Source organism: Cydia fagiglandana, chromosome 22 (assembly GCF_963556715.1).
Source record: "Cydia fagiglandana chromosome 22, ilCydFagi1.1, whole genome shotgun sequence".
NCBI lineage: Eukaryota > Metazoa > Arthropoda > Insecta > Lepidoptera > Tortricidae > Cydia > Cydia fagiglandana.
Window position 1 is genome coordinate 4,915,037 of NC_085953.1, and position 25,855 is coordinate 4,940,891.

At 38.9% G+C, this 25,855-nt stretch overlaps 1 protein-coding gene across 1 annotated transcript in view; it reads right to left on the reverse strand.

Annotated features, from left to right (window-relative positions):
- Positions 1–893: 893 nt before the first annotated feature.
- LOC134675400 (mucin-2) overlaps positions 894–25,855 on the reverse strand; it is a 130,952-nt gene continuing 105,990 nt past the window's right edge. Inside the window, exons 2-3 of the mRNA XM_063533607.1 lie at positions 8,793–8,858; positions 894–8,242 (exon numbers count right to left, since the gene is read on the reverse strand). Coding sequence (XP_063389677.1) covers positions 1,245–8,242; positions 8,793–8,858 — 7,064 coding nt within the window. The 3' untranslated portion in view covers positions 894–1,244. The remainder of the gene's footprint in view (positions 8,243–8,792; positions 8,859–25,855) is intronic.

Consider the following 25,855-nt stretch of genomic DNA (forward strand, 5'->3'; position numbering starts at 1 on the left):
GTCAGTGCGACGAAATTGTGAATTGAAGCTTCCGTGGAGTGTTATTAGCACTAAAATCTGTATGTACATTTACTTCCTCGTCGTTTCATTTTAGTTATTTTTAGTTCTTAAAATTAGTTTAACAGTAATGTTATTTATTAGATTAAAGCTAAATTTTTCAAATTGTTCTTGAAGAATACCATTAGAATTATAATCAATTTGTGTCAAGTCAACCATTCTTCAAAAATATTTGAATTTGTTAATTTATTATTATGACTAGGTCTACAATCGAGATTACCATTAAAACTCACCTCGGAGGTAGTTGGAGGTACGGATGTGGATTTAGGATCTCCCAGATGTGGGGTATCTTCAGGATTCTTCGGGTTCCGGTGTTCGTCATTGTCGTCATCGTTGTCAGCAGTCATTTGTCTATGTCACCTGTCAGTGTTTCTTCCGTCTTGTGGATTCGTACTGTCATTCGGCTTTCTTGTCCTTGTCATTTAGTGTTGGTAAAGACTCTACTAAAGTAGTCGCTTAAGAGACGATTCAGATTTTCAGTTATATCTTGTACCCTCTGTAGTTAGAAATTTGTGACATATGTTCTGGAGACGTATCAAAATTTTACAACAAAAATTAAAGTCGTGCATCTTTTATTAAAATTTTTCAACAAAAATTTAAGTCGTGCATCTTTAGGTACAATCCAATTATTTTACATACATTCATACTTTATTACGTAATCATTATTATAAAAGTAATTTTGAGGCAAAGTCTTGTTAAAACTAACCAAGCTTTTAAGTTTTAGAATCATAAAGCTAGAGTTTTTGCCAACACTAGTAGTTAGGATCGTTATTTTTTGTACAAAACTAAATATGTAATTATGAATTTATGGACAGGTATGAAAATGAAATCAATAATAATATTTAAAGTATTTATTTTTATTTGTCCTATTTGCAATGTACAATTGAAAACAAGAAGAGTATTATGAAATTAATTATGATAAATCATAATCTAGTTTAGACTTAATCTTAGGCAGTGATAGATATTTTGTTACCTAAACAATTTTGTAACCATCACATAAACCTGGTAACATTATAGATTTATTTGGCAATCTTATAGAAGAGTTAATTATCTAGTAAAGTACAAAAGAGTATTTTGTTCTTACACACTATCGTTAAAACTATAAGGCACTATTCATAGTTAAACTTACTATGATACAATGTAAATAAATAACCATTATTTTATATACCTAATCATTTGTTTGGGCTTCACGAGATGTCGTCGACTGAACTTAAATTTAAATCTCTAATGGCGGTTGCTGTTGCTAACTTCACGACATATGTTGGTGATGCGTCATATCTTATGTGTTCACTCAATGACCCAACTATACTCTCAAGACTCTGCGTCTCAATTTGGCTTTTGAACGCAGAGTCATCTAAGTATTTCTCAGTGCCAGAAACAATTGAGTTATCTAAAGCGTTGTCACTCTGAGAACTGACCAATTGACCGACTGAAGGTAATATTGAAGGGAGTACTTCGATGTCTTCGTAATAAACTGCTTCTCGCTTCCTAACTGTTTGCGTGTCGTCCACAACAACGGTGGATAGAACGGTACTGAATTCACCAGGATACCTACCAGATACGTACATGGTGACTACACTAGTCAGTTTAGGGGGAGCGGGTTTAGGGGCTCTTGGCTTATTCCTAGCACGCGCCGGAGGTGGCGGAGGCGGGGCATCTTCCTCGATGTCTTGGACTTCGTCACCAAAGTCTTCGTTGCTGTTTAAGTCTTGTAATATGTTTGGTTTGGGGCTGTTGCTATAAATGTCATTGTTCAAGTTGTTATTTTGTAGTAAATTCAAATCAGGCTGTCCGAGACCTAACAAGGGATTAGGTGTTTGGAGAAGCGGGCTTGCTATTGCCTGCTGCTGCTGTTGTTGCTGTTGCAATAACAGAGGTAGGAGCAAAGAATTAAATTGTGGTGGAGGGGCTAAAGCTGTAGGCGTGGAAACAATTGTGTCAGTGACATATTCAGTTGCAGTAATTACATTAACTGTTGGATCAACGATGGTTGTCAAAATGGCTTTTCCCTTGAAAGTTATCGGCAGAACGGTTTCCCTAGCGTCTGTTACTGTTGTAACGTAAGTTGTAGTCCGAGTTTTGTACTCAGTTACTGGAGTTTGTACTACCTGCTGCTGCGGTAACAAGCCCTGTCCTTGAAGAGCTAAGAGAGGGTTGATCGCTGGCTGCTGGTTACCAAGTAACAGTTGTGATAGCAGCAAGTTAGCTAACGGTACGTTAGCGTTGATTTCAGGAGCAATTGTTTGTGTTACTGGCTCTACATTATATACAGTACTGGGCAAAACATGCGAGTAAGATGTCTTACGACCTCTAATTGTGGTAGGTGTGAAAATGACAGTTGTGGTAGGTGTCTCATGCAGATAGAATTTAATGAGTTCAGTAGCACCATTTTCTGCTAACTTGGTCGAATCAGAAGCAAGTACCAGTTGCTGGTTGCCTAAGGGACCTAAAGTGGTCGCCACTTGATTTCTTAGTAAGACCTCTATGCTAGGTTTGGCTGTCAAAACGTTTTTGTACTCAGTTATCTTTCCATTAACTACTGGGATAGTGACTTCAGTTGGGATTTGATGTGTGATTGTTATTTTTCCGTTGTCTACGATACTCTTGTAGTTTTGTCTTTCACCGCTGAAGTTCTCGAAAGAGTTTCTTTGTCTGCTCGAACCTCTGCTGGTTGTCGTGCGTGTTCGAGACCTGCTCGTGCTGCTGCGAGATGGACTTCTAGATCTTTCCGACTGTGATCGACTATTTAATAGTTTAGGTGCTTTAGGTCTTGATGATAAAGTTGTTGTTCGTGAAGATGGTCTTGATTTGCTACTTCTTCTATAAGCTGGTGCAGATGTGGTAGTTGTTCGACTTTCTCCCCTGACAATAAAAGGCTGTCTTTGCGAAGATTTTTGAGGAGCAGAAGTAGTAGTTCTACTACCAGATGACAGTCTGGAATTAAATCTGTTTCCAGGTCTAGATTTTTGAGTTACAGGCGCCGGTGGCTCCGTTTCCGGTTCTGGTTCAGGAGCTTTAGTGGAAGCAGACTTGAGACCAGGTCTTCTGAAATTTGTGTATTTCCTATTACCGTAATCAACTTGACGTTTAACTCGTCGTCGCGAGAATGGTCTGATGCTTACAACATTCCTCTTTGGTGCGGGTGTCGAAGGTGTTGCAACTTGCTGCTCTTTTCTGTTTGATGATTCGTAGTCATTGTCTTCTTCGAATTCTTCTCCTTCCAATAATTCCTCACTCTCTTCAACTTCTTGCTCGTTTTCTTTAATTTCTTCTTCTGGCTCAGGTTCGGGCTGTTTAAATAGATTCCGTCTAGGGAAAAGGGAATTTTGTGGTCGTTGCCTGCGCAGTGACAAAAGTGGATTAGTAGTTGAACGAGTGGTAGGTCTTCTAGTCGTGGTGGTTAAGCGTCCTCTGCTAGTAACTGCCGTTCGTCTAGTTGATGGAGTGGTAACTCTTGGAGTCACAGCTGTACCTGGTTGTCTAGCTACGGGTGGTCGTCTAAATCTAAGAAGAGGATTAGATGTAGTCCTGACCGGTGCTTCAGTAACTTCATTCAAAGCCTCAGTGGCGGTCTCTTCCTGCTGAGTTCCAGATGTCTCCGACTCGTTTTGCTCTGGTGGTGGTAATGATATAGACGCCGAATTTCTGTTACCCCTGAGTCTCGACGAAGCAGTAGGTCGTATTCTTGGAATCGCGGACCTACTAGCGAAGTCTAAGCTGTTTGCTCTGATAGAACTTGACCTGAAGCCAGTTCGTCTCGAAGTAGGCTGAATAGACGCTCTACCACCGAATCCACCTGAACGTGACGCAGAGGGTACATTCGCTGAAGGATTTGAGATGCTGCTGCGTCCGTTGAATCTCTTTCCGGCGCTAGAAGATCCTCCAAATGAAGATGCTTTCCTGTTTCCGCCAAATCCAGATGGCCTTACAGATTTTAACGTTGGTGTTGCAGTTATAGTTGGTGTAAAGTCAGCCCGAGTAATCGTCGTTGCGCTACTGAGTGAGGGAACTCTTGCTTTGGGACTGAAAGTAGGTCTATTTCTAGACGCGAACGGAATAATAACAGGAGTAAATGAAGGCTTCTTTGTAGTAAAAGTCAAACGAGACTTCTTTCTCGAGGAGCCGTCATCTTCTTCCTCTTCTTCTTCTGATTCGTGGGCTTCTGTTGTTGTGTCTAGTTCCGCAACTGAACTTTCAATAACTTCTGGAGTCGGGCTAATTATAGAAGCTCCTGGAGTGGTCGTACCGTTTGTTTCAGGTACTTTAGTAGTAGATTCCGTGCTCAAAGTTTTATTATCATCAGTGATTATTACTGAATCACCTGAAATAACAGCAACTTGCGAAAAGAGTATCTTTTTATCGGTATCAGAAGAAGGCGTATTATTGTCTGCTGGTTTAATTTCCGCAAATAGATTATCAATATATGTGCCAACAAGAACCGTTGGAGACGCGCCCGATATATCGGGCAGTTTTGTGGGTTTAATTTCTTCTTTCACAATCGTTGGAGATATATGTGGTTTTTCACCATTGTCTTGTATGAGATTTTTATCAGCTGCTCCAGTTGGTACCTTTCGCCCTAACTGATTGTCTTCTATTGCTTTAGTGTTTTCAACAATGTTGGTGACCGTTTCTAAACTGCTTCTAATCTGGGAAGTATTACCAGCATAAAAGGTCGTGAAGTATGTGTATGTTGTGTAAAAAGTAGCTTTACCATCATCTTGCTCAGGACTATTTTCGATAAGTGAGGGTTTTATTTCAACTTCTAATTCTTTCGGCGGTAAGACACTTTCGATATCAATTGGCGTAGTATCGATAGGACTGATAGTTGGTGCAACTTGAACAACAGGGGTGACTACATTAGAGACAATTTCTTCTCGACTTGTAATTGTGGTGGTTTTATCTTTGTAAAGAGTGGTCCAATAGGTAAATGTGGTGTAATATGTAATTGGCAAGTTGCTCTCTTCTTCTGCCTCTTTTTTAGGTGTTATCGTCTCAGTTACTACGTTAGTAATAGTTTCTAATCTACTCTTTACTTTGCTTGAGTCTTTTCCAATGTACATAGTTGTGAAATAAGTGAATGTCGTGTAACTTGTTTGTAGTAGAAGTGTGGGTGATGGCATAATTTCATCAATGTTACTCTCAGAGCTAATTTGATCATCTAATACATTGTTATTTTCTATGTACTGCCTTTCACCTCTAGAGGATGATGATTTAACATCTGTTACCGTGTCTGTGTAAGAGTTATCGGTATCTAATGGGTTGGACTCTACACTGAATAACATGTCAACTTCTACAGGTGTAGGCTGTGGAAGTGTATCTTTGTTTTCATTAGTAGGCTTATCATCATTTTCTTCCATACTAACCGAAGATTCCATTGATGAGGTTTCTTCTGGATTCGCTGGTGGTTCTCTTTTAACCTGCTTACAATTTCTAAAATCAAACTGAGCTTTAGTTTTTTCCGCACCTAAAGGATTACTCTTAGTTGGAATCAATTCATCAGGTCCCACGTAGTTTGTATATACTTCGCTTCTGCTGCATACGTTAGCATCAGTTCCTACATAAATCGTCGTGAAGAATGTATAAGTCGTAAAGTACGTTTTGACAGCGTCTGGTTTAATACTAGCTACATCATCACCCAATGATGGAGTAGGCGTCTGAGAACTATAGCTCTCACCTCCTTCAACGGATTCAAGAACGTCTTTATTTTTGACTAAATCAATTATGCTGTTGATGGCAAACGATTCAGTAGGACGACCGATTCCGACGCTAGTTGGCGCAATTTCATCCTCGTCAAATGCACCCAACAAAGAAGGATCTAACTCAGCAAGATTGATCGTCGACGTAATAACATTAGTGACAATGGATTTGTGGCTAGCGACACTCGATGTTTGATCGCCAAAGAATGTGGTAAAGTAAGTATAAGTAGTGTAAAGCGTTTTGTAAATCAAATCTATTTCATTTTCTTTACTATCATCTTCTTCTTCAGAAGTAGGCTTCTCAGTCGGCGTTGTAGAATGTTCTGTGCTAACCGATACCTCTACATGACTTTGACTAGTTGAAACACGTTCAGTGGTTGTTGTCTGCGTGCTTGTTGTAGTTTCATTTTCTTCCGTATTTTCTTCGTCTTCTTGCAAACTGTTATCAACCGTTGTTCCGTTCTCGCTGTCCTTATCTTTAGTCGTTGTTGAGGTTTCTTTTTGTTTAGGAGTTGTCTTTGGTGCAGCTTCAGTAACTACCTCCGGCTGTGTAGGAGGTGTAGATACCGATCCGTCGGTTTCAACTTCAGGAGATTCCAAGCTGCTATGTACAGATGACTGTACATTCACTTTGACAACAGCCGTTGGTTCTATGTCGATATCAGACTTACATACAACATTAGTCAGGTAGCCTACGTTGCTTTCAACGACTACGTTTGATTTTACAGAAGTAGTTGTTACCTTGCTTTCGAGTGGGATAAAGTAGGTTGTCAAATAAGTTAGTGTTTTGTAAGCGGTTGTCATAACGGATTTCGTTTCGATACCGCTGGAACAAATGACCTCTTGTTCAGTATCGTGTTTCATCTCAGTGGTTGTTTCTATATCTTCATAAGATTCCTCACTGTGACCACTTTCGGTAGTTGTTATTATTCCAGACTCATTTGCTGGAGTGGTAATTTCATCTTCCTCCTCCTCTTCATTTTCTTCTTCTGATTTTTCTGTAACTTCCGCGGCTGTGTTGTCTGCTTCTTCTTCAGAAGTTACTAAATCTTCATTTACATTGCTTTCCGTGATCACAGATTCTTTAGGGTCCTCAATTATAGTAGCAGATGGTCTCAATAATGTTAGTGGATCAGTAGCTTTTGAACTGTCTTGTATTGGAATGACTTCTAAACTATCGGTAAGGCGCGTACTTTCTGTTATTGGTACCGAAGCTTCTGAGGGCTGAATGACGTCTAAGTTAAAATCAAATCCACTATTGCTTTGAACTGAAACACCCGTTGGTTTATTATCAATGTCATAATGCACCTTTTTAAGACTATCTTCATCGTTGTATAAAACTTTTTCAGAAACATTATCACTACTAGGAGTGGTTACTTTACTGGCCGCATTAACTTCGTGAGGTTTATACGTCGCAGTAGCTACAGGAATATCGGCAGCGAGGAAAGTTATTTTTGTATTCAGTTTATCGACATGTTTAGCTGAGGGAAAAACGTTTACTTCGTCTGGACTTTGTGGACGAGCAATATCGGTGTTAGGAGTAAAAATAATAACTGTATCACCAACAACAGTGGTGAAGTCAGCAAACCCAGCATATGTGAACGTTTTCTTTGGTCTCGATTCGCTTTTTTGGCCAAACAATTTTTTAGGTAATTTAGTTTGCTGCCCTGCCGGTTGCGGAGGGCTACGAGATTCAACATTATCTATATAATAAAAGATAGGCGAAAATTCGTTTTTAATCGTAAAAGTCGGTAAATCGTAATTGGGTTTAACTTTGACAATATTTGATTCGTTCAATTCTTCCTTAATTCGAGAATCTATTTTAATAGGTTCTGTTACAGGTTCATAAGCTTTACTTTGACGATGCAATGCATTTATATTTTCTAGGATGGCTGGTTTCACAACGAAATCAAACTTCTTTTCACTGTTGACTGATGGACCGTCAAGGTAGTTAAAGGCTTCATTTTGTGAAAATCGGGGAATTTCATTATTTTGTTGAACTCTACGCGCCGTTGGCTCCTCTGCAATTTGATTATCTTGTTCTTGAGCGGTAGGACTCGCGTTCCAGAAATTGCTTTCTTGCGGAGGTTTACTAGCGTAAACTATGTCCATTCTACTGCTCGGTGCAAGATAATCAGTATTTTTAAGGACGAACTTATCAGGGTCAATGAAGCCTAAATCTTGCTTGACGCTCCATTGGCCGTCGAAAGCGGAATGCACACGCGTCGGTTTCACCGCGACTGCATCCTCATTTGCCGGCTTATTGTACAAAACAAGAGAAGACTTTGTGAGGAGTTGCGCGTAGATACGCCCGTTGTTCAGCGTGGTGCCAAGGATTTGAGTGGCGAACTCGGTCGTCACGCCATCTTGGATGAACGTCCTGGCTGTCGAGGTCAATAACCCGATGAGAGGCTTCACACTGTGGTACCTCCCCACTCTCGAGTTATAGTCGTTCCGTTGTTGGTCGTTGACGAGCAACACAGTCAAGTCTGTCGTCAGATGTCGTCAAGTGGTGTCAGGAAGGATCGTGGAGGTGCGTTATATTTTACAAAAGTCCGTAGTTGTCCAGACCGGATTAGATTTGAAAGAGAAAGAAAAAAACATACAATTAATTATGCAATATAAATAGAAGAATAAATACGCTATTGCTAATAGATAAGTAGAGACAAACACTTTCATACTGTTAGCACTAATTTATACATTCATTGACGTTGATGATGTTTAAATTGCTATTGGTAATCAAAAAGAAACTAATGATGCTCAAATTCCTATACTTAATTAAATAATCATAATCAACGTCAACACAATCAAACAAATTTACACACAACCTACCTGCGGATGCTTTACTATTAGGTTAAGTATAGAAAAGAAACGAAAAAATAAAATTAAGAAGAGAAAAAGGCGAATGGTATAAGTTTAAGATAAAGATCAGATCAGACCAGACACGCTAGTTAGACTAGCGGCAAAATGCAGAAATTTTGAAGCAAAGATATTTTTTACAGAAGACATGGAGCGGATAGTAAATGTTGAAGTACTCACCCCTGTTTTCTGAGACGCCTTCCCTTTTTATCCTAGTTGCTTCTATTGATTCTTCATTATTAATATCTGTAACAAAAATAAAATAAAATGTTATTGAAAAATATTCTATACTTGAATTATTTTCTTTTGCTGCTACAGATTCTTTTTATTACAAGCTTTTATTTACTTTCACCTGACCATTGTCTGTCTGTCTGTCTGTCTGTGTGTAATCAAATCTTGCAAGTTAAATTTGATCCACTTCCCGGTTTCCGATTGAGCTGAAATTTTGCATACATATGTAAGTCGGGTGACAATGCAATATTATGGTGTCATCGAGCTGATCTGATGATGGAGACCGGAGGTTGCCATAGGAACTCTGTGATAAAACAACGAAACCTAATTGTGTTTGGGGTTCTTAGAATTGTCTCGATGAGTATTAGTTGCCTGTGGAAAAAAAAGTACAGTCGGCGATAAAAGCTTGTACCAAAAATGAAATTTTTGCCAAAACCTTATTACGTTTAAGGTTATATGCTCGTACTAAGTAGCGATAACTCATCATCATTCACCCCCTCCTAAGACGTCTGGTAGTCCCCCAGGTAGACCGGCGGACGCCGCTCATCCTATAAGGCTGATTTAACAATTTGGCGGTTATGTTCCGTGATTTTTAGGTCATCATCATGTAGATAGTCATCTGACATTTCTATTCGCAGCGTGATATCACGGATTGAAAGGTTAGGTATATAATCATGACTATCATTGTCTTGGATTAAGTATTGCAATAATAGCCTCTAGGACACGTCATATAAGCAACCGGTAACCAGTATTGGCCACGTAACTTTAGGCATCACTAAGCTTTCGTGGCTCATGAGTCATTATACATTAGAAACAGGCGTTAGACTGTTAAGTGTTAAGTTTCTATTTAAGGGACAAACAGAAAACTGTGTTCGCGTCTTTTCTGTAGACATACACTAAAGTTAAGGGCTATAAAGGTTAATTTTCTTATTTAATCATTAACCACGTGAAAAGGTACTCATTTTATTTAGAAAAGTATGATAAAATCATTACTTACATGCCCACAAGCTGTTAACACACTAGTTTTCTCTCCTGTGGGCAATAGTTAACAGCTTCCGGGTATGTAGGTAATGATTTTATCATACTTCTCTAAATAAAAGGAGTACCTTTTCACGTGGATAAGGGTTAAATAAGAAAACTAACCTTAATATCACAATATCATTTTAGTCCAAACTAACTCAGCAGCTCTCCAAAAAAATAATCGAGGTCTCCGGGGGCTCTAGGGCTGGCTCGTTCCTCGCCCAACGGATCGGCATAGCGATCCAAAGACGGAACGCACTCAGCCTTACTACAGCCTAATTTTAGACCCAGTAGTTTCGGAGATAAAGGGGAGGGATGGTCGGACAGACAGACGCACGAGTGATCCTATAAGGGTTCCGTTTTGTCCTTATGAGGTACGGAACCCTAATAAAGAACAAGAAGCATCAATAAAAGGTGGTTTTGCTGTAATTATGCATTGCAGCAAAAATAAAGGTTCTGGCTCAGTAATACGCTCCACTCTTTCGGGTGAAGCACTGTTAATCCTGCTAGAACCCAGATCACGATCAAATTAAATTAGCTTATTTTTTTGCAACATAACGTGCGGCCCCATTTTAAGATAACAGCACATTGAATTAATTGCAACACTCGTAAAAAACAAAGATTTTGCTACCATCCCCTGCAACTGACACAAGGTGACCAAACTGGTCCAATGTTCAACAATCAATTGCGCAACCTTATTAACCCAGTTGCAGAGTCTACTGCGAACCAAGTCGACGTGATGCCTCTCTGTCGCACTTGTAAATTTGTACGTAAGTGTGACAGGGAGGCAACACTTCGAACGTGGTGCGCGGTAGGCCCTCAGATCCCGGTACAAACGCACTAACTGTACGAAGATTATTGAACGTTAATTCGTTTCGTTATTATAACGTTTTGAAAGTAGATTCGAGGTCGCTAATCAGATCAATTGACGTAAATCAATAAACGGACGTAAGTGGATCGATTAAGTTACTGGAATCGGGTAAGTAGCTAAGTGTAAAATGGTTGGCAGGTAGGTAACTGTCAATTCGTTGTCAGGCATTTGATCTATGATTTATACTTCGAGCAACACCGGCTTCCGACATGTCGGAAGGGAGGAGCCCAAGCGATATCTCGCGGTACAAATCTTTCTGCCATTTTTCGCGGGGGGAAAGGTGCACACAGTCGCATTTCTCACACACTTACATACAAAATCCAATCTGTAATGACGACACAAATACATAGAAAATGACACACGTCAAAGACAAATCTTGCAAACCTCGATCTCTTTTTGTGTACGGACGAGTGACTAGTGTCACAACACGCACACTAACACATTTTCGTTGAAGTATGTCATTGTATTCTGAGAGATGAGAAGTCGGATTTGTCGCTCGACCGATCCGCAATTTGTACTGAGCGAGCAGAATCGATAAATCCAACAATTACTTGAGACTAAAATATAATAATTGTATTTAAATGTAATTTAACGTATGATATGTAAAAAAATATATTACATGTGAAATGTAACACTTTCTTTTTGTAAATTTGATGTCCCCGACCTCTTTTTATAACAAAAAACCGAGCAAACAGTTCACGCGCGCGTCTGGACTCGGTCTAGTGAAAAATCCAAGTGCAACTAGTTTTATTACCCGCGCTAGATTAAATTGACGCGCTAATCTTGTACCTCGGCAGAGGGGAAATAGTGCAAATGCCGCCTCCCTTCCGTGTTGCTCGAAGGATTTATAATAATATGGTTGTTCGCGGAAAGAGAAGAAGAGTTGAGCTATATGGGCTCAATACATTCCATTGGGCCCATACATTCCATGACTCATCTTTTTTCGCTCTTTTTCCATGACTTTTTCCATCTTCTCAATCTATCAAATACCGATATGTGAAAAGAAAAAGGTCTACTTTGTCAGGACGTGACGCGTATGGCAGCGTTAATAACCGGCAGATCTGTGTCAGACAGACAGACATTTCTGTAGAATGCCCCTCCACATTTCTCTACCTTCCACCATTCCAACTTCACATCGTAATACAAAACATGAAACTGTTGCACAAACCAGCCAATTGTCCCAATCTCAAACCTTACCAAACCCTCTGAGAATATCGCGTAGACTCGAAACAAAACACGATCGTTTGCAATATCAGTAGGTTTCTTACGATTATACCTAGTTTGCTTCTCGGTTACACCCTTTTCGCTAAAAAGAGATGGGCATCTTTTTTTTCACACGATTACTAGTGTTATCTAAGTGTAGACACAGTTAGCACGCAACTGCAAATCTCGTGTTTCCGTGGTTATGTAAGGAATTTTGTTGATAATCTCCTTCTGTAGAGATACAGTTAAAAAACTGTTACTGAAATACTTCACCGTTTTGTCCTCATTTCAGTCTAAAATTCTCATCTAGGTTCATTATCATTAAAATCATGTTCAAGAAAAAAAATAGGAAATAAGTACATAACTAAAACTCGTAGTCTTCATCTCTATTGCCTACTATTTATAAGACTCTACCTTAAAAACAAGAAGATGTATTACCTATAATCTGTATCTTTAGGTATTTAAATAAAAGTAAACAAAATCAACCCTCAAACGGCTCCTTGAGCCATTCGAGGGTGGATGAAAACATTATGTAAGTTAAAGTCAGGAAGTTCAGTGACAGATCCAGGCGGTTTTGTGTTTGGTTGGTTAACCAATAAATCTTATAACTACCCGAAAATGTAATTCTTCTTTCTTTCCAGTTGTATCCTCATTGCTGAGGGTCGTGATTACCAGCGCTTATACCACTTTCTTCCAGGCACTCTGGCAGGTCTGGCCCTTGGGTCCTGCATATACCTTTACTGTGTCTATCCACCGGGTAGGCGCTCTTCCTCTACTTCTCTTCCCTTCTATTTATTTGTTTACTTTTATTTAAATACCGAATGATACAGATAAACTACAATGTTTTAGTATTTTTTTTCGATGTGGCGCGCGCACAGCTCTCGTGAGCAAGGACCCCGCTAAGGAAACGGGCGAGCCTTGCTCATATGCATATCGGTCGCCAGTTTTCCCTTAGTCGCCTTATACGACACCCACGAGACGAGATGGGTGGTGCTATTCTTTTCTGATGCCGGCATCACACGGCTCTAAAAAAACTACTACAATGTTTGATCAACGTCAGGATTGGGGTGCATACGGGCGTTGTATCAGTATCTAAGTAACGGAACTGCTAATATTCAATGTGTCTTGGTCAACTATTCCACGGAACAGTAGGCCACAACGCCCATACGCGAAACGCAACAGGAACATTTTCACCGGCACAGTTACGACGGAAGCGCACGCAGCGCGTACGCAGACGACAAAACGTCGTAAGTGCCATGATATTTGTACACACATACGTCGTTTTATCAGAGTAAGTGGACATCGGATGGTCTACTGACATGGCACGTGCGTTTAAGGTGTGCGCTACTTTTTTACTAGGACTTTGTAGGTACAGGCCGCGTTTAGTATGTATGACGGGTTGGGTGTGTTCATTAAGGAATTTTTAGAATATTTCGGCGTCTGCTGGATGGAAGAAAGGTTCCAGTCTTTTATGTTTTTAACTTTTGTTACTTTATTTAAACTAAGTAATATGCTGGTCTTACAAACAACCACAAATTTGCGGCGTTCGCGGTAGAGACCCTGGGGCCGTGGTGTCGTGATGCTCACAATCTTTTTAAGGGCCTAAAAAAAGACTATTGGAAACCACGGGTGACCCTAGGGCTGGCTCATTCCTAGGCCAAAGAATAGGCATAGCTATTCAGCGTGGAAATGTAGCCAGCCTTATGGGCACCCTTCCGCAGGGGACAGATCTGGGGGACCTAAGGTAGGTGGGTAAGTTTTATTTATTCATTTTATTAGTTTTAGTTTTAATTTATTTAGTTTATACTTAATTTTAAAAATAGTTTGTATAAGTTTTGTCTTTTATGTACGTGGTTGTTCTTGTTCTTCAATATTCTTTGTTGTCTCAATAAATAAATAAAAAGTGTAAGATTAGAAACTATAAGAGAGTGAACTATTAATTTCTAGAAAAGGGTATTTTGTAGACACTCGTCGAATAATGAACAGAGCATGTAGTGACAGAAATCTACATAGAGTTAGACCTAGAAAAGTCTGCAACGATTTTGATAGGTGGCAAACGCAGTGCAAGTGTTATTTTAAACGTCTAACTTCTATGAAATTATGACGTATAAATAACACTTGCACTGCGTAATACTATCAAAATCGCTGCAGACTTTTCATGGTCTAACTCTATTTACTAATATAACCAAAAATAGAAAAAATCTGATCTTAATTAGAAAGCATTTCTAAATGTAAATCTGCCAGTTATGAGGTTATCCTTATTTGAACATTTCACTTGAAATTTATTTTTCTCACAAGGTCCCAAATATACCAAACCAACCAAATTTTGTCCGCCAGATGATCTTAAGACCGTGAAGCGTAAACTAAAATGAAGTTCAATTGTTTATTTTAGCGTCTTCGTCTTAATTAACGATATTCGGCGGCAAATTTCGTGAGATAACTCTTTTGAACCACAAGCCACACATAAACTTCCTTATTGATAAGGTCCCAGGTGAATGTTCTAGAAAACGTAACAAAGCCTAGAAACGTCGCGCACCATTTCCCGCTAACTTCCGAGCAATTACAGAGACAATAATTAGGGCCTACATAATTAAAACTACCGACCAAACCATACAAACAAACGTACACTTTAAATCAACAGAGATAAATACGACATTCGCTTTGCACGGACAAAGCTACTGTCAAAACTGTAATTATTTCGCACGCTCTCCTTTCAAAAACCTGAATAACATTCACACCTATTAAGAAATTACAGGAGTTTTAACTGTAACACAATGACTCAAGAACGATAATCGAATGGGGTTAATGAATGTTTAAATTTGTTTGTTCCAAATTTGAAATCGGATGACTTGCGTTCCGTATGGGAAGATGGGAGATACGCGAGTATTTTATAGATACTTATCGGGTATACGCGGTTCTTTGATAGGTTCGCTTTTTACTTTTTGAATTTCACTTTTACATTGTCGCCCGACGAAAGTAAGATCTTGTTTTTTTTTAGAAAACTTTCGTCGGCTTGTAATCTGGTATTTCGACAATGGTCGGCAAAAAGTCGAATCGTTTAGTGGAGAGATCATTCATAAGTTTGTAACTTCTGGTTATTAAACTTGTGCATTTTGTAGACATTTATTGCGTGATTTATTCTATTACGTAGATTTAAGAGACGTTATGTTATATCTTTTGAAAAATTCTTTAGGTATATTATAAATCTACCTACCTTTGTTTCATTAACCCTTTTTGCCAAAATGTGCATGTTTTTAGGGTTCCGTATCCAAAGGGTAAAAACCGGACCCTATTACTAAGACTCCGCTGTCCGTCCGTCTGTCTATCTGCCTGTCATCAGGCTGTACCGGCCCCAATTTCACCACGGTGACAAGTGCGACAATTGTAAAACATCACTGTTGCTGACGTCACAGGCATCCATTGGCTACGGTTACCGCTTACCATCGGGCGGGCCGTATTCCTGTTTGCCACCATCATTGTATTATTAAAATAAACTTTAATATATCGGAAAAAAACAGATATTTCTCTTGCTAAGTTTATGACAATTGTCACAAGAAACACGACAATTGTCACGAAATTCCGACATATAACTCATTTCCTGTCAAGATTCACCGACAATTCTACAAATATGTCGACTAGAAAAAATAATTCTTGTTTCACAACATACCTAATTGTAATACATACATTTGTAGCAAAATGCCTGTCATGTTTGTAAGTATTTCTATAGAAAATATTTTATAAAATTGTAATATGTCACCTGTCGCTTGACAATTGTCGCTCGACATATGTCACTGACAATTGTAGCCGTGGTGAAACTGGAGCCTGGTCTAACTCATTAACCGTGATAGCTAGACAGTTGAAATTTTCACACATTATGTATTTCTGTTGGCGCTATAACAACAAAATACTAAAAACAAAGCAAAATAAATATTTAAATGGGGCTCCCATCAACAAACGTTTAGGTATTGTCGTTTTTTGCGCAATGGTAAGGAACCCTTCGTGCGCGAGTCCGACTAGCCGGTTTTTTTTAATATAAGGCGCTAACCATAATTTTAACCTTTTTTGAAGTCTGGTCTATTTCCCAACGGAATTTTAACTAAATTCCTAACCCTATTGCAAGACTGGTCCCCCACATATAAGGCGGGAAAAGTGTCGTGTAAAAAGCTACGCGCCAGAGCGAGACAGCGATTCGCGTCGAGCCGGAGTGCGAGAGAGACGGTAACTGTGTCAGTGGGACCCCAGAGTCAATGCACTTGCAATCTTATGCGTTTTAAGGCTGGTGCAGTGGGCTTGGCGAAGATATTAATTCAATTCAGTAATAATTTATTTCGAAGAAGAGCAGGCGTAGCTCACTCCGCGATTTCGTCGCTTTGCTACAGGTAGCTAAATAAAAGTAGGTACATCCGTTCGACCCCAATTTTGGGGTTTGCCATAAGCCGCGCGTGGCGCTGTCGCCACCTAGCGGCCATATCTGTCCTGATCGTGACAGACGCGTTTTGTTAGAGAATGAGTCTTCTGTACCTAGTACTATTATTTATTCTGTGACAAGAGTTCATAATGTGTGTGTGTGTGTGATTAACAGGCCAATTCGAGTTTTAATTATTCGATCTGTTACCAATATGATGCGGAAAAGAGGAAATTAGAAACGCGAATGACCTGTTCGCACGTTGACACTGACAAATCGGTGTCGTATCTTTGTGACATCTTATAAGAATTGTTCGAATACAGCCGTATAAAAGGTGGATCAAACAGATCACTGTGTTACGTTCTTTCCTGTAAACATACACAAAGTTAAGGGCTATAAAGATTAATTTTCTTTATAGCCCTAGCCCGAGAGAAAACTAGCGTGTTCGCGCGAACTGTACATTTTTCTCTCCTGTGGGCAATAGTTAACAGCTTGTGGGCATGTAAGTAATGATTTTATCATAGTTCTGTAAATAAAAGGAGGACCTTTTTACGTGGGCAAGGGTTAAATAAGAAAATTAACCTTTATAGCCCTTAACTCTTGTGTATGTCTACAGGAAAGAACGTAACACAGTGATCTGTTTGACCCAGGTATGCTTTTAAGCGTTCAAAGTTATAGCGCGTGATATGAACTGTGCAACCAGTTTTACTTAAGAGAGAATGTGCAATCAGTAAGTATGGGTTATGAGTTTTATGGTTCACTAAGCCGGTATTCCGCCATTGCTAATAGGCTAAAGTTACTAGTATTTTCGTAATTTGGTGTTTGTAGGAATATCACTATTAAGGCTGGCGTCCACTAGACTCCCCGAGTCGAGTCGAAACGCGTAGCCGCAGAAATTCGCCTGACGAGCAATACACGCGGAGAGTCGAATCGGCGCGCCGCGGCTATTCGTCAATGGACGCAGTTGCATAGAAAATATAGGAGGCGAATCATTGCGATTCGATTCGATTCGCCTCGGCGAGTCTAGTGGACGCCAGCCTTTAAACTTGATGGATACTGAAGTATTTTATGGTGCATTGTGTGAAAAATTAGCCGAAATCGGTAGTTATCATTTAATGGTCTAATTCTAATTAATAGTTTTAAAGGTACGAAACGATACAGTAAATTCCATGGGTATAATTATAATAAATACAATTTAAAATTTATTCCCTTCAAAATGTACCTACACAATATTAAATATTGTAATTTTTAGGGTTCCGTACCTCAAAAGGAAAGAAACGGAACCCTTATAGGATCGTTCGTGCACTTGGAACGCGAGTCCGACTCGCACTTGACCGGTTTTTTCTAGGTACACGTATGCTACTCGTACACACAATTAAATTATACTCTGGCACACTCGATCGGTCAGTAGAAAAAGGCGGCAAATCAAAAAAAAAAATTGAATTTCTCGCTACTGACAATAGTGGGTATGTTTGAGTATATCTCCTTGCGAAACACACACAATAAAAATTGTGAACCTTGTCCTACGAAGTCGGTTAAACATGAATACATTAATCCTATTAGGTTCAACTTGTTAATCTGTCAAAATGTCGTGACCGACACCTAGTATTCGTTACAAAATACCTACTGCCTTATTCGAACTTCAAGATATTCACAAGAGACGACACGTACTAGATCCATTCTAGATACGTTATAGTTTAGATATCAACTAGTTCTCTTTTGCAGCGCAATTCGGGCAACCAATGTCACTTTTACGTTAGATAGAGTAAGATAGGTATCGTTTAGATGTGAATTAGATCTCTAAGTCAGATCCTGTGGAAATCGTTCAAGAGTATCTCCAGAATCGCGCAAATGTCAAATTTGACAGGTTAGATCTTGAACATATCGTTATCGTATCTTGGTGATGTCTAAAAGATGTTTAATAGATGTCTATTTCAAAATCCGAATCGGGCCCCTAGTATTGTGCAAATCGGAACCTGTATCTATACTATTAGTTATTTACAAAGATAGGCTTTCTAGTTGTTGCAAAATTGTCTGATCGATTGGTCCGACCTTGTTATTAAAATAGACGTAGAGATAATAATCGTTTTAATTACGAAATTGTTAATGAATTCAGTAGCTATTAGGTATATTCTAATACGAAGAATGGATTAAATTAACTTCAGTCAATATTTAAATAGGAAAAATAAGTAAGAAACTAAGCAGATAATGTTTAAGGTGGGGTGAGGCTATCACTTGTGTGGAATCCTCATACTGTTACCATGATCCTAAATCCTAATTCATAAACGCTCTACAAACCTCAATTTGGGGTTGAGACCCTTGGCCCGTGGGGTCCTAATGCTGTAAAACTTTTTAAGGAGCTTTCGAAAAGGATTGTAGACTTCACTGGTGACCGAAGAGCTGGCAGCTTTCTCGCTCAACGTATTAGCTTAGCAATACAGCGGGGAAATGCTGCCAGCGTCCTCGGCACCATGCCAAAGGGGCCCAATTTCTTAGATATATTTTTATTTTATTTTATTTAGTATTAGTTTTTAGTTTTAATTTAGTTTTATTTTATAGACAAGTTAGTTTATGTTTATTTTTAATATTTGTATCAACCTCAATTAATCGTTTGTCTTATCATTTTGACTTATGTACTTATTTCTAAAAAAGGGGTAAAACATAATTTAACTAAATCAGGCCCGTAAAGTTTTATGAATAAGGGGGTTATTTAGTCTTGCCCCGAGCAAAATAAACTATGTCAGTCTTACCCCACCTTACCTTCATCATCATCATCATCATTTCAGCCTACATACGTCCCACTGGTGAGCACAGGCCTCCTCTCATGCGCGAGAGGGCTTGGGCTATAGTCCCCACGCTAGCCCAATGCGAATTGGGGACTTCACATACACCTATGAATTTCTTCGCAGATTTATGCAGGTTTCCTCACGATGTTTTCCTTCACCGAAAAGCTAGTGGTAAATATCAAATGATATTTCGTACATAAGTTCCGAAAAACTCATTGTTACGAGCCAGTATTTGAACCCGCGACCTCCGGATTGAAAGTCAGACGTCATATCCACTCGGCCACACTGCCACACCTTACCTTACCTAATACTAATAGGTACATATTTAAGTATTATCAAACGTGTACGCAAAGGTCATACGTGGATCAAAAATATTTTCGAAAGCTATTAAACAATGTGAGTTTTTTAGCGTTCCGCCACCAAAAGGACCTTTATTACACTACCTACTAAAAAGGTATTTTCAACTACATGGTAATACTTTTTGTCATTAAAACAAATATTTTATATTTTGTGGCACATACAGATTTATTTGTGCACTAAGAGAACTCGCCAATCCTTCCATTTAAGCATCTGTTTGTTATCTTATGAATTTGAACTTTATTCTTTAAGTAAATTAGAACGAATTTTGTTTGTTTTAAAAAGCAATTAATCAAAAGAAATGCTACTTTATTTGGTTTACGAAAGGTTCAAATTAGATTGCACGAATATGTACCTAAATATTGTACAGTCGGCATCAGATATATCGGAGCGGCCAAGGTGGTCACAAATATCTGACATACCTCTATATTGTCAAAGCGTTAGAGTGCTTGTTCAGATATTGTAAACACCTTGGCCGCTCCGATATATCTGATGGCGACTGTACATTGCAATGTTCATTTAGGTCCGGAGGATACGCCAACGTCTACGTAGCATAATCTAACTCACACTTGACTGATTTTTAATAGTATACTGTATGTAAATAGTCATCTTCAAGGAGATCAAGTTTTTAATCGTATGGGCCTGGGCATAGACAAATGACTAAGAGAGGTCGAAAAGGTGACCGCAACAGGTTACAGGTTTTAAATAACATTCATAGAATTGATGCTTTGTATTTTAGAAGAGGCTATAAAATACACAAAGACAAAATAATAAGTGTCTTTGAGATTCTCCTAAAATCAGGCTTTAAAATCCATTTTTATGATATCCACAGGAAAGATGTAGGTCATACTAAAAAAGTTTTTGACCCATTCGAGAACCTTAGAGACGGTATCCTGATAATTTTAGTATTCAATTCAAAAGCACTGAACCGGTCCTAACCAAATCTAGAACTCATCTGAGTCCTAGAAAGGCAAAAAAAATCATGAGGTGCGTGAGATACCACACCATTACGACACTGACATTTTGCAATTTTGACAAAAATGCCTAAGTCAATCAAAATTCAACCTTAAAGAAATAGCGCACGATTTAAATTGTAATAGAAAATTCAAAAATCGTTCGAAATAGGGTCGCCGGCCCAAGTAGATGAAGGATAAGCACGACTGCACACGCCCACTTCCGATCGTTATGTAGTGTTATGCGGAGCAAGAGCAAGTAATCTATAATTGAAGTGACATAAGGATTATGGTAGATATAATCGATTCGAGCATTCCATGAAATTGGCTACCGTTGTCCAGTACAAACGCGAATTTTCTGAAGATTTGCAAGTATAAGAGTTTCCTTTTCTATGACAAACGGTCAAAAATATGCACAGTAAAATAAAAGCCTGCTTTAAATTCCGAAGGAGAAGTCGCAACATAAGAAATAAAATGCGCTTGTACGGGACAGCCCGTGGAATAGTCCGCTGGTTACTAAGTTCCAAATATGTACTTGGAAAAACCTGTGAAGCGAAAGAATTAGTCCACTATTTCGCTTCCAGAACTTGAGAAATTCTAATTTTCTATTATTAAGACTAATGTTTTTGAACGTGACATTGATGAAATTTTTAAATCTTTATTGACAACAGATTATGGTTAGCAAATTTTGTAGTTAGTGATTTATTTTGTGTGTGTTGAGCTTTTAACCTTTAGTCGCCCAGAATCCTTTAAAAGGGTCTCCCGTTCCATTAAACTTTGAATCTTGAATTTGATCAATTAAAATTTAATTTGCCTTGGCTTGTTTTGATTCGTCGGTGGCTAGAAGTTAAGACAATATAAACAACGATATAAGGATAACAACTAGTTTAATCGTTTTTAACTAACTTAAATACAAAAAGAACCTCGGTTTGAAAACCAACTCTATAATAAATAATAAATAATAAAAAAATAAAAAAGCCTTTTATTTCTTGCAACCGTAACATAATACAATTTTACTTAAATACTAATTTTTTATTTTATTTAGATTAACAAATTTTGTTTACTTTTTGTGAGACTATAGGAAATAGTTGTTTAATCTGCAAGAACCCCTCCGCAGGTGAAGGCCTCCTCCAAAGATGCCCAGTTTGTTCTATCCTGGGCTATTTGCATCCAGTTAGTACCAGCTATTTTGATTATCTCGTCCGCCCATCTCATTCGCGGTCTTCCTATACCGCGTTTTCCACATGGGCCTTTCCACGATGTCACTCTTAGGGTCCATCGGTGGTCTGTCAGTCGTGCTACATGCCCTGCCCATTTCCATTTCTGTTTTTGGGCATATTTTAGAGCATCAATAGCTTTTGATATGCTTCTTATTTCAGTGTGCCGTATTTTTTGGATTTTTTTAATATTTAGCATGCTTCTCTCGAGGCCTCGTTGACATGTGACGATTTTTTTCTTTATTTTTGCTGTGTACTTCCAGGTCTGGCAAGCATATGTTAAGCACGGTAAAAGACAGGACGACATTACTTGTGTTTTAATTTTAATTGGCATATTGCTTTTAAAAATCTCCTTCAAACTCCAATATTTATTCCAAGTATGTTGAATACGCCTCTCTATTTCCTCATCGTTGCTTTCTTTATCGAAGCTGATTTGTTTGCCCAAGTATGTGTATTTACCCGTATATATCAGTTTTTCGTCGTCTACAGATATGGTCTTTGGCGTGCTGTTTGTCATTAGCATTGTTTTAGTGAGGTTCATCTCTAAGCCTACTTCTTTGCTAGCTGTGTTTAGAGAATGGATCATGAATTTTATTTGTTCGCTTGATTCTGATAGAAGCACCAAGTCGTCTGCAAATCGCAGGTGGCTCAGGTAATTTCCGTCAATATTTAGGCCGCAGTTTTTCCAATTTAGCTTTCTTATAATCGACTCTAGAATGGCAATGAAAAGCTTTGGGGAGGTCGGATCGCCTTGTCTTACCCCTCTTCTAATAGGGAAGATTGGGCCGTGTCTTTCCAATTTAACTCTACCCGTGTTGTTACTGTAAATGCTTTTTATTACCTGTATATACCCGTTCTCCACTCCCTGTTCTTTTAGCGCAGTCCAGATACTTGCATGTGATACGGAATCGAAGGCTTTTTTATAGTCTATGTAGGCGACATATAGAGCGCTCATTCTCTCTTGATATTTTTCTCATCAATAATTCCAGAGTGTGAATATGGTCTATAGTCGAGTATTGCTTCCTAAATCCTGCCTGTTCCACCGGTTGCTCTGTTTCTAGTGTGGTACCTATTCTTTGGTTTATGAGAGAGGAGAACAATTTGTATATATGTCGGCGGCAGATCGTAAAACCGGGCATATCGAGATATTCCTAGGCATATCATGAAAAGCCGCCATTTCAAGATCTGACTAAGATTTGCCCAGGCATATCACGATCTGCCTTATAAAAGAGGCGGCAGATCGATCAGAGCATTGGCATTCGTTGATATTCCTAGCTTCATACCGGGCGCATCGTAAAATAACCTCGTGAGGATTGCACGATATGGCTGGTGTTCGCTAGGCATATCATGAAATGCCGGCGTTTCATGATCTGCCTAGGAATATCACCCTGTGAGGTTTGCACGATATGGCTGGTGTTCGCTAGGCATATCATGAAATGCCGGCATTTCATGATATGCCTAGGAATATCACCCTGTGAGGTTTGCCCGATATGGCTGGTGTTCGCTAGGCATATCATGAAATGCCGGCGTTTCATGATCTGCCTAGGTATATCACCCTGTGAGGTTTGCACGATATGGCTGGTGTTCGCTAGGCATATCATGAAATGCCGGCGTTTCATGATCTGCCTAGGAATATCACCCCTTGTTGCAAAACGACGCGGTTTTGGAATGAGATGCAATGCCAATTCACAACATTCAGGATCGAGCATAAATATCTATACTCACCGGTAATAAACGGTACAACACGATAAAATAACCAAAGGATATCACGCACTGGACTGACCTGATACTGCAGCAATGGCGGAATCCTCTCGATGCCACTAGTTCTTTTTTTACGTTCAGCACCTTCTCCTCTTTCACACGCCGGCCGGCGGTACGTTAAACAGTCTTAGGCCTTTTGTCACGCACGATATATCACTAAAACACTTAGTTTTGGAGGCTTAATTCATATAATGTAATTTAAATCGATAGCGGTCGATCCGCATGCCGCGGCGTCTCGCTAGTTCTCTTTTTCGCCAACAGAGGCGCTGCTGAGGCTCGTCTTGAGCGTGCCGCCCGAGAGTTTTCGACGATCCTATTGGCTAAGATGTCAATATTGTATCGTTGTGAAGTGCGTTTTGCCTTTGCATCGATAAACGGTAGAAGCGCGCAGAAATTTGATTAATTACTTAAAAACTAAACGTTAAGAACGGAACACCCCGTGAGGCTTGCACGATATGGCTGGTGTTCGCTAGGCAGATCATGAAATGCCGGCGTTTCATGATTTGCCTAGGAAAGTCACCCCATGAGGTTTGCACGATATGGCTGGTGTTCGCTAAGCATATCATGAAATGCCGGCGTTTCATGATCTGCCTAGGAATATCACCCCATGATGCTTGCACGATATGACCCGTGTTCGCTAGGCATATCATGAAATGCCGGCGTTTCATGATCTTCCTAGGAAAATCACCCCGTGAGGTCTGCACGATATGACTCGTGTTCGCTAGGCATATCATGAAATGCCGGCGTTTCATGATCTGCCTAGGAAAATCACCACGTGAGGTCAGCACGATATGGCTGGTGTTCGCTAGGCATATCATGAAATGCCGGCGTTTCATGATCTGCCTAGGAATATCACCCCTTGAGGTTTGCACGATATGGCTGGTGTTCGCTAGGAAGATCTTGAAATACCGGCGTTTCATGATCTGCCTAGGAATATCACACCCTACTTATTTGATATGCCTAAACGTAGCCAGGCAAATCGTCGAACGTTGAGGTTTGAACGATATGGCTGGTAGTCGTTAGTCAGATCATGAAATGGCGGCGTTTCATGATATGCCTAGGAATATCTCGATATGCCCGATTTTACGATCTGCCGCCGATATATACATGGCAATAAGCCAACTCTATACTAAAATAAAACAACTAGTATACTGATTGGATAATGGATGTAATTAAAGTAACAAAGCGGGAAATATAATTCCCAGCATGAATCTAAATAGAAACCTTTTGTGTTATGAATGTAATGACTTTAATTTCCGTTTTCATAAACAAGTAGATATTATTCCAAGTCTTAACATCAAGCAAGTTGTCGAAACAGGTGAACAATAGAACAAAACAAATAAATGGAACACACAAAATAAATCAAACCGGAGACAAGGTCACACAACAATGGCTTCTAGGTTACCATAGACATCCCATAGACAATGTGGTATGGGAAATAGAGCGGCGGTTTGCATATAATACGTGTAATATACTAACAACGGAGTATACGTGTAAGTATTAGTATGTTTATGGTCTGCTTGTTAAGAATTGTACCCGTGACAATTTTCTGATTTCTTTGATATCGTGAATACCATTTTTTAATTTAGCTAGACAATGTTTAAATTTTTTATCAATACTTATTTCAAGAAAAAGGGTATCCAAAAACAGCAAACATTCAACTTCAGACTTATTTGAAACAAAAGAAAACAGACGCGAAGGCAAAGTTTTATATTATTATTTAGAAATATGAAGTTTATGAAGTAATAGAAATGTTAACGACGAATTTAGGGACTTAAAACCAATGTTTTAGGCCTTTTTATGGAAAGAAAGTAATTTGTTTCGCCAGAATGCTTAGCAAAGATTGGATTTGAACGGAAATAACAGGTTTGAATTCCGTTAGACGTAAGCAGTTTCCGTTTAAGCATTGTCGGTACATTTAATCATTATCTTTTGCTAAATTTAAAGCCTTCATGTAATTACCTATATACATATTTATGTATTTTCTAACCTCTGATCTTATTATTAATTAAAACTACAGCGAGTATAGTTTTATCGCAAAATTTGTGTTTTAAATATGGACTGTTAATATACGGATACCGCCCTTGAACATATTCTATATTTTAGTGAAATTGTATTCAGACATTTTCATTTTATTTTATATCACAACAGTCACTTTGATCCACGGCCTTACCTTACTAAGCCCTCAAAATACCAAACTATCCTAAATTTATACCGAAATTAAATACCAATCAGTTTGCATGATTAAAATATAATTAATTATAAATAATACCACCTATTCGGTCGTGTGATAACTGTGATAGCTGTTAAATTAATTCATTCCTAAAACATCTCATGATTATTTCATTAGTTACCCACAAAAAATCGCTGCACGTAACGTCCACAATACATTCAAAGTACCGAAAACTGCCTTTAAAAATCGAATTCGATTCTAAGCGC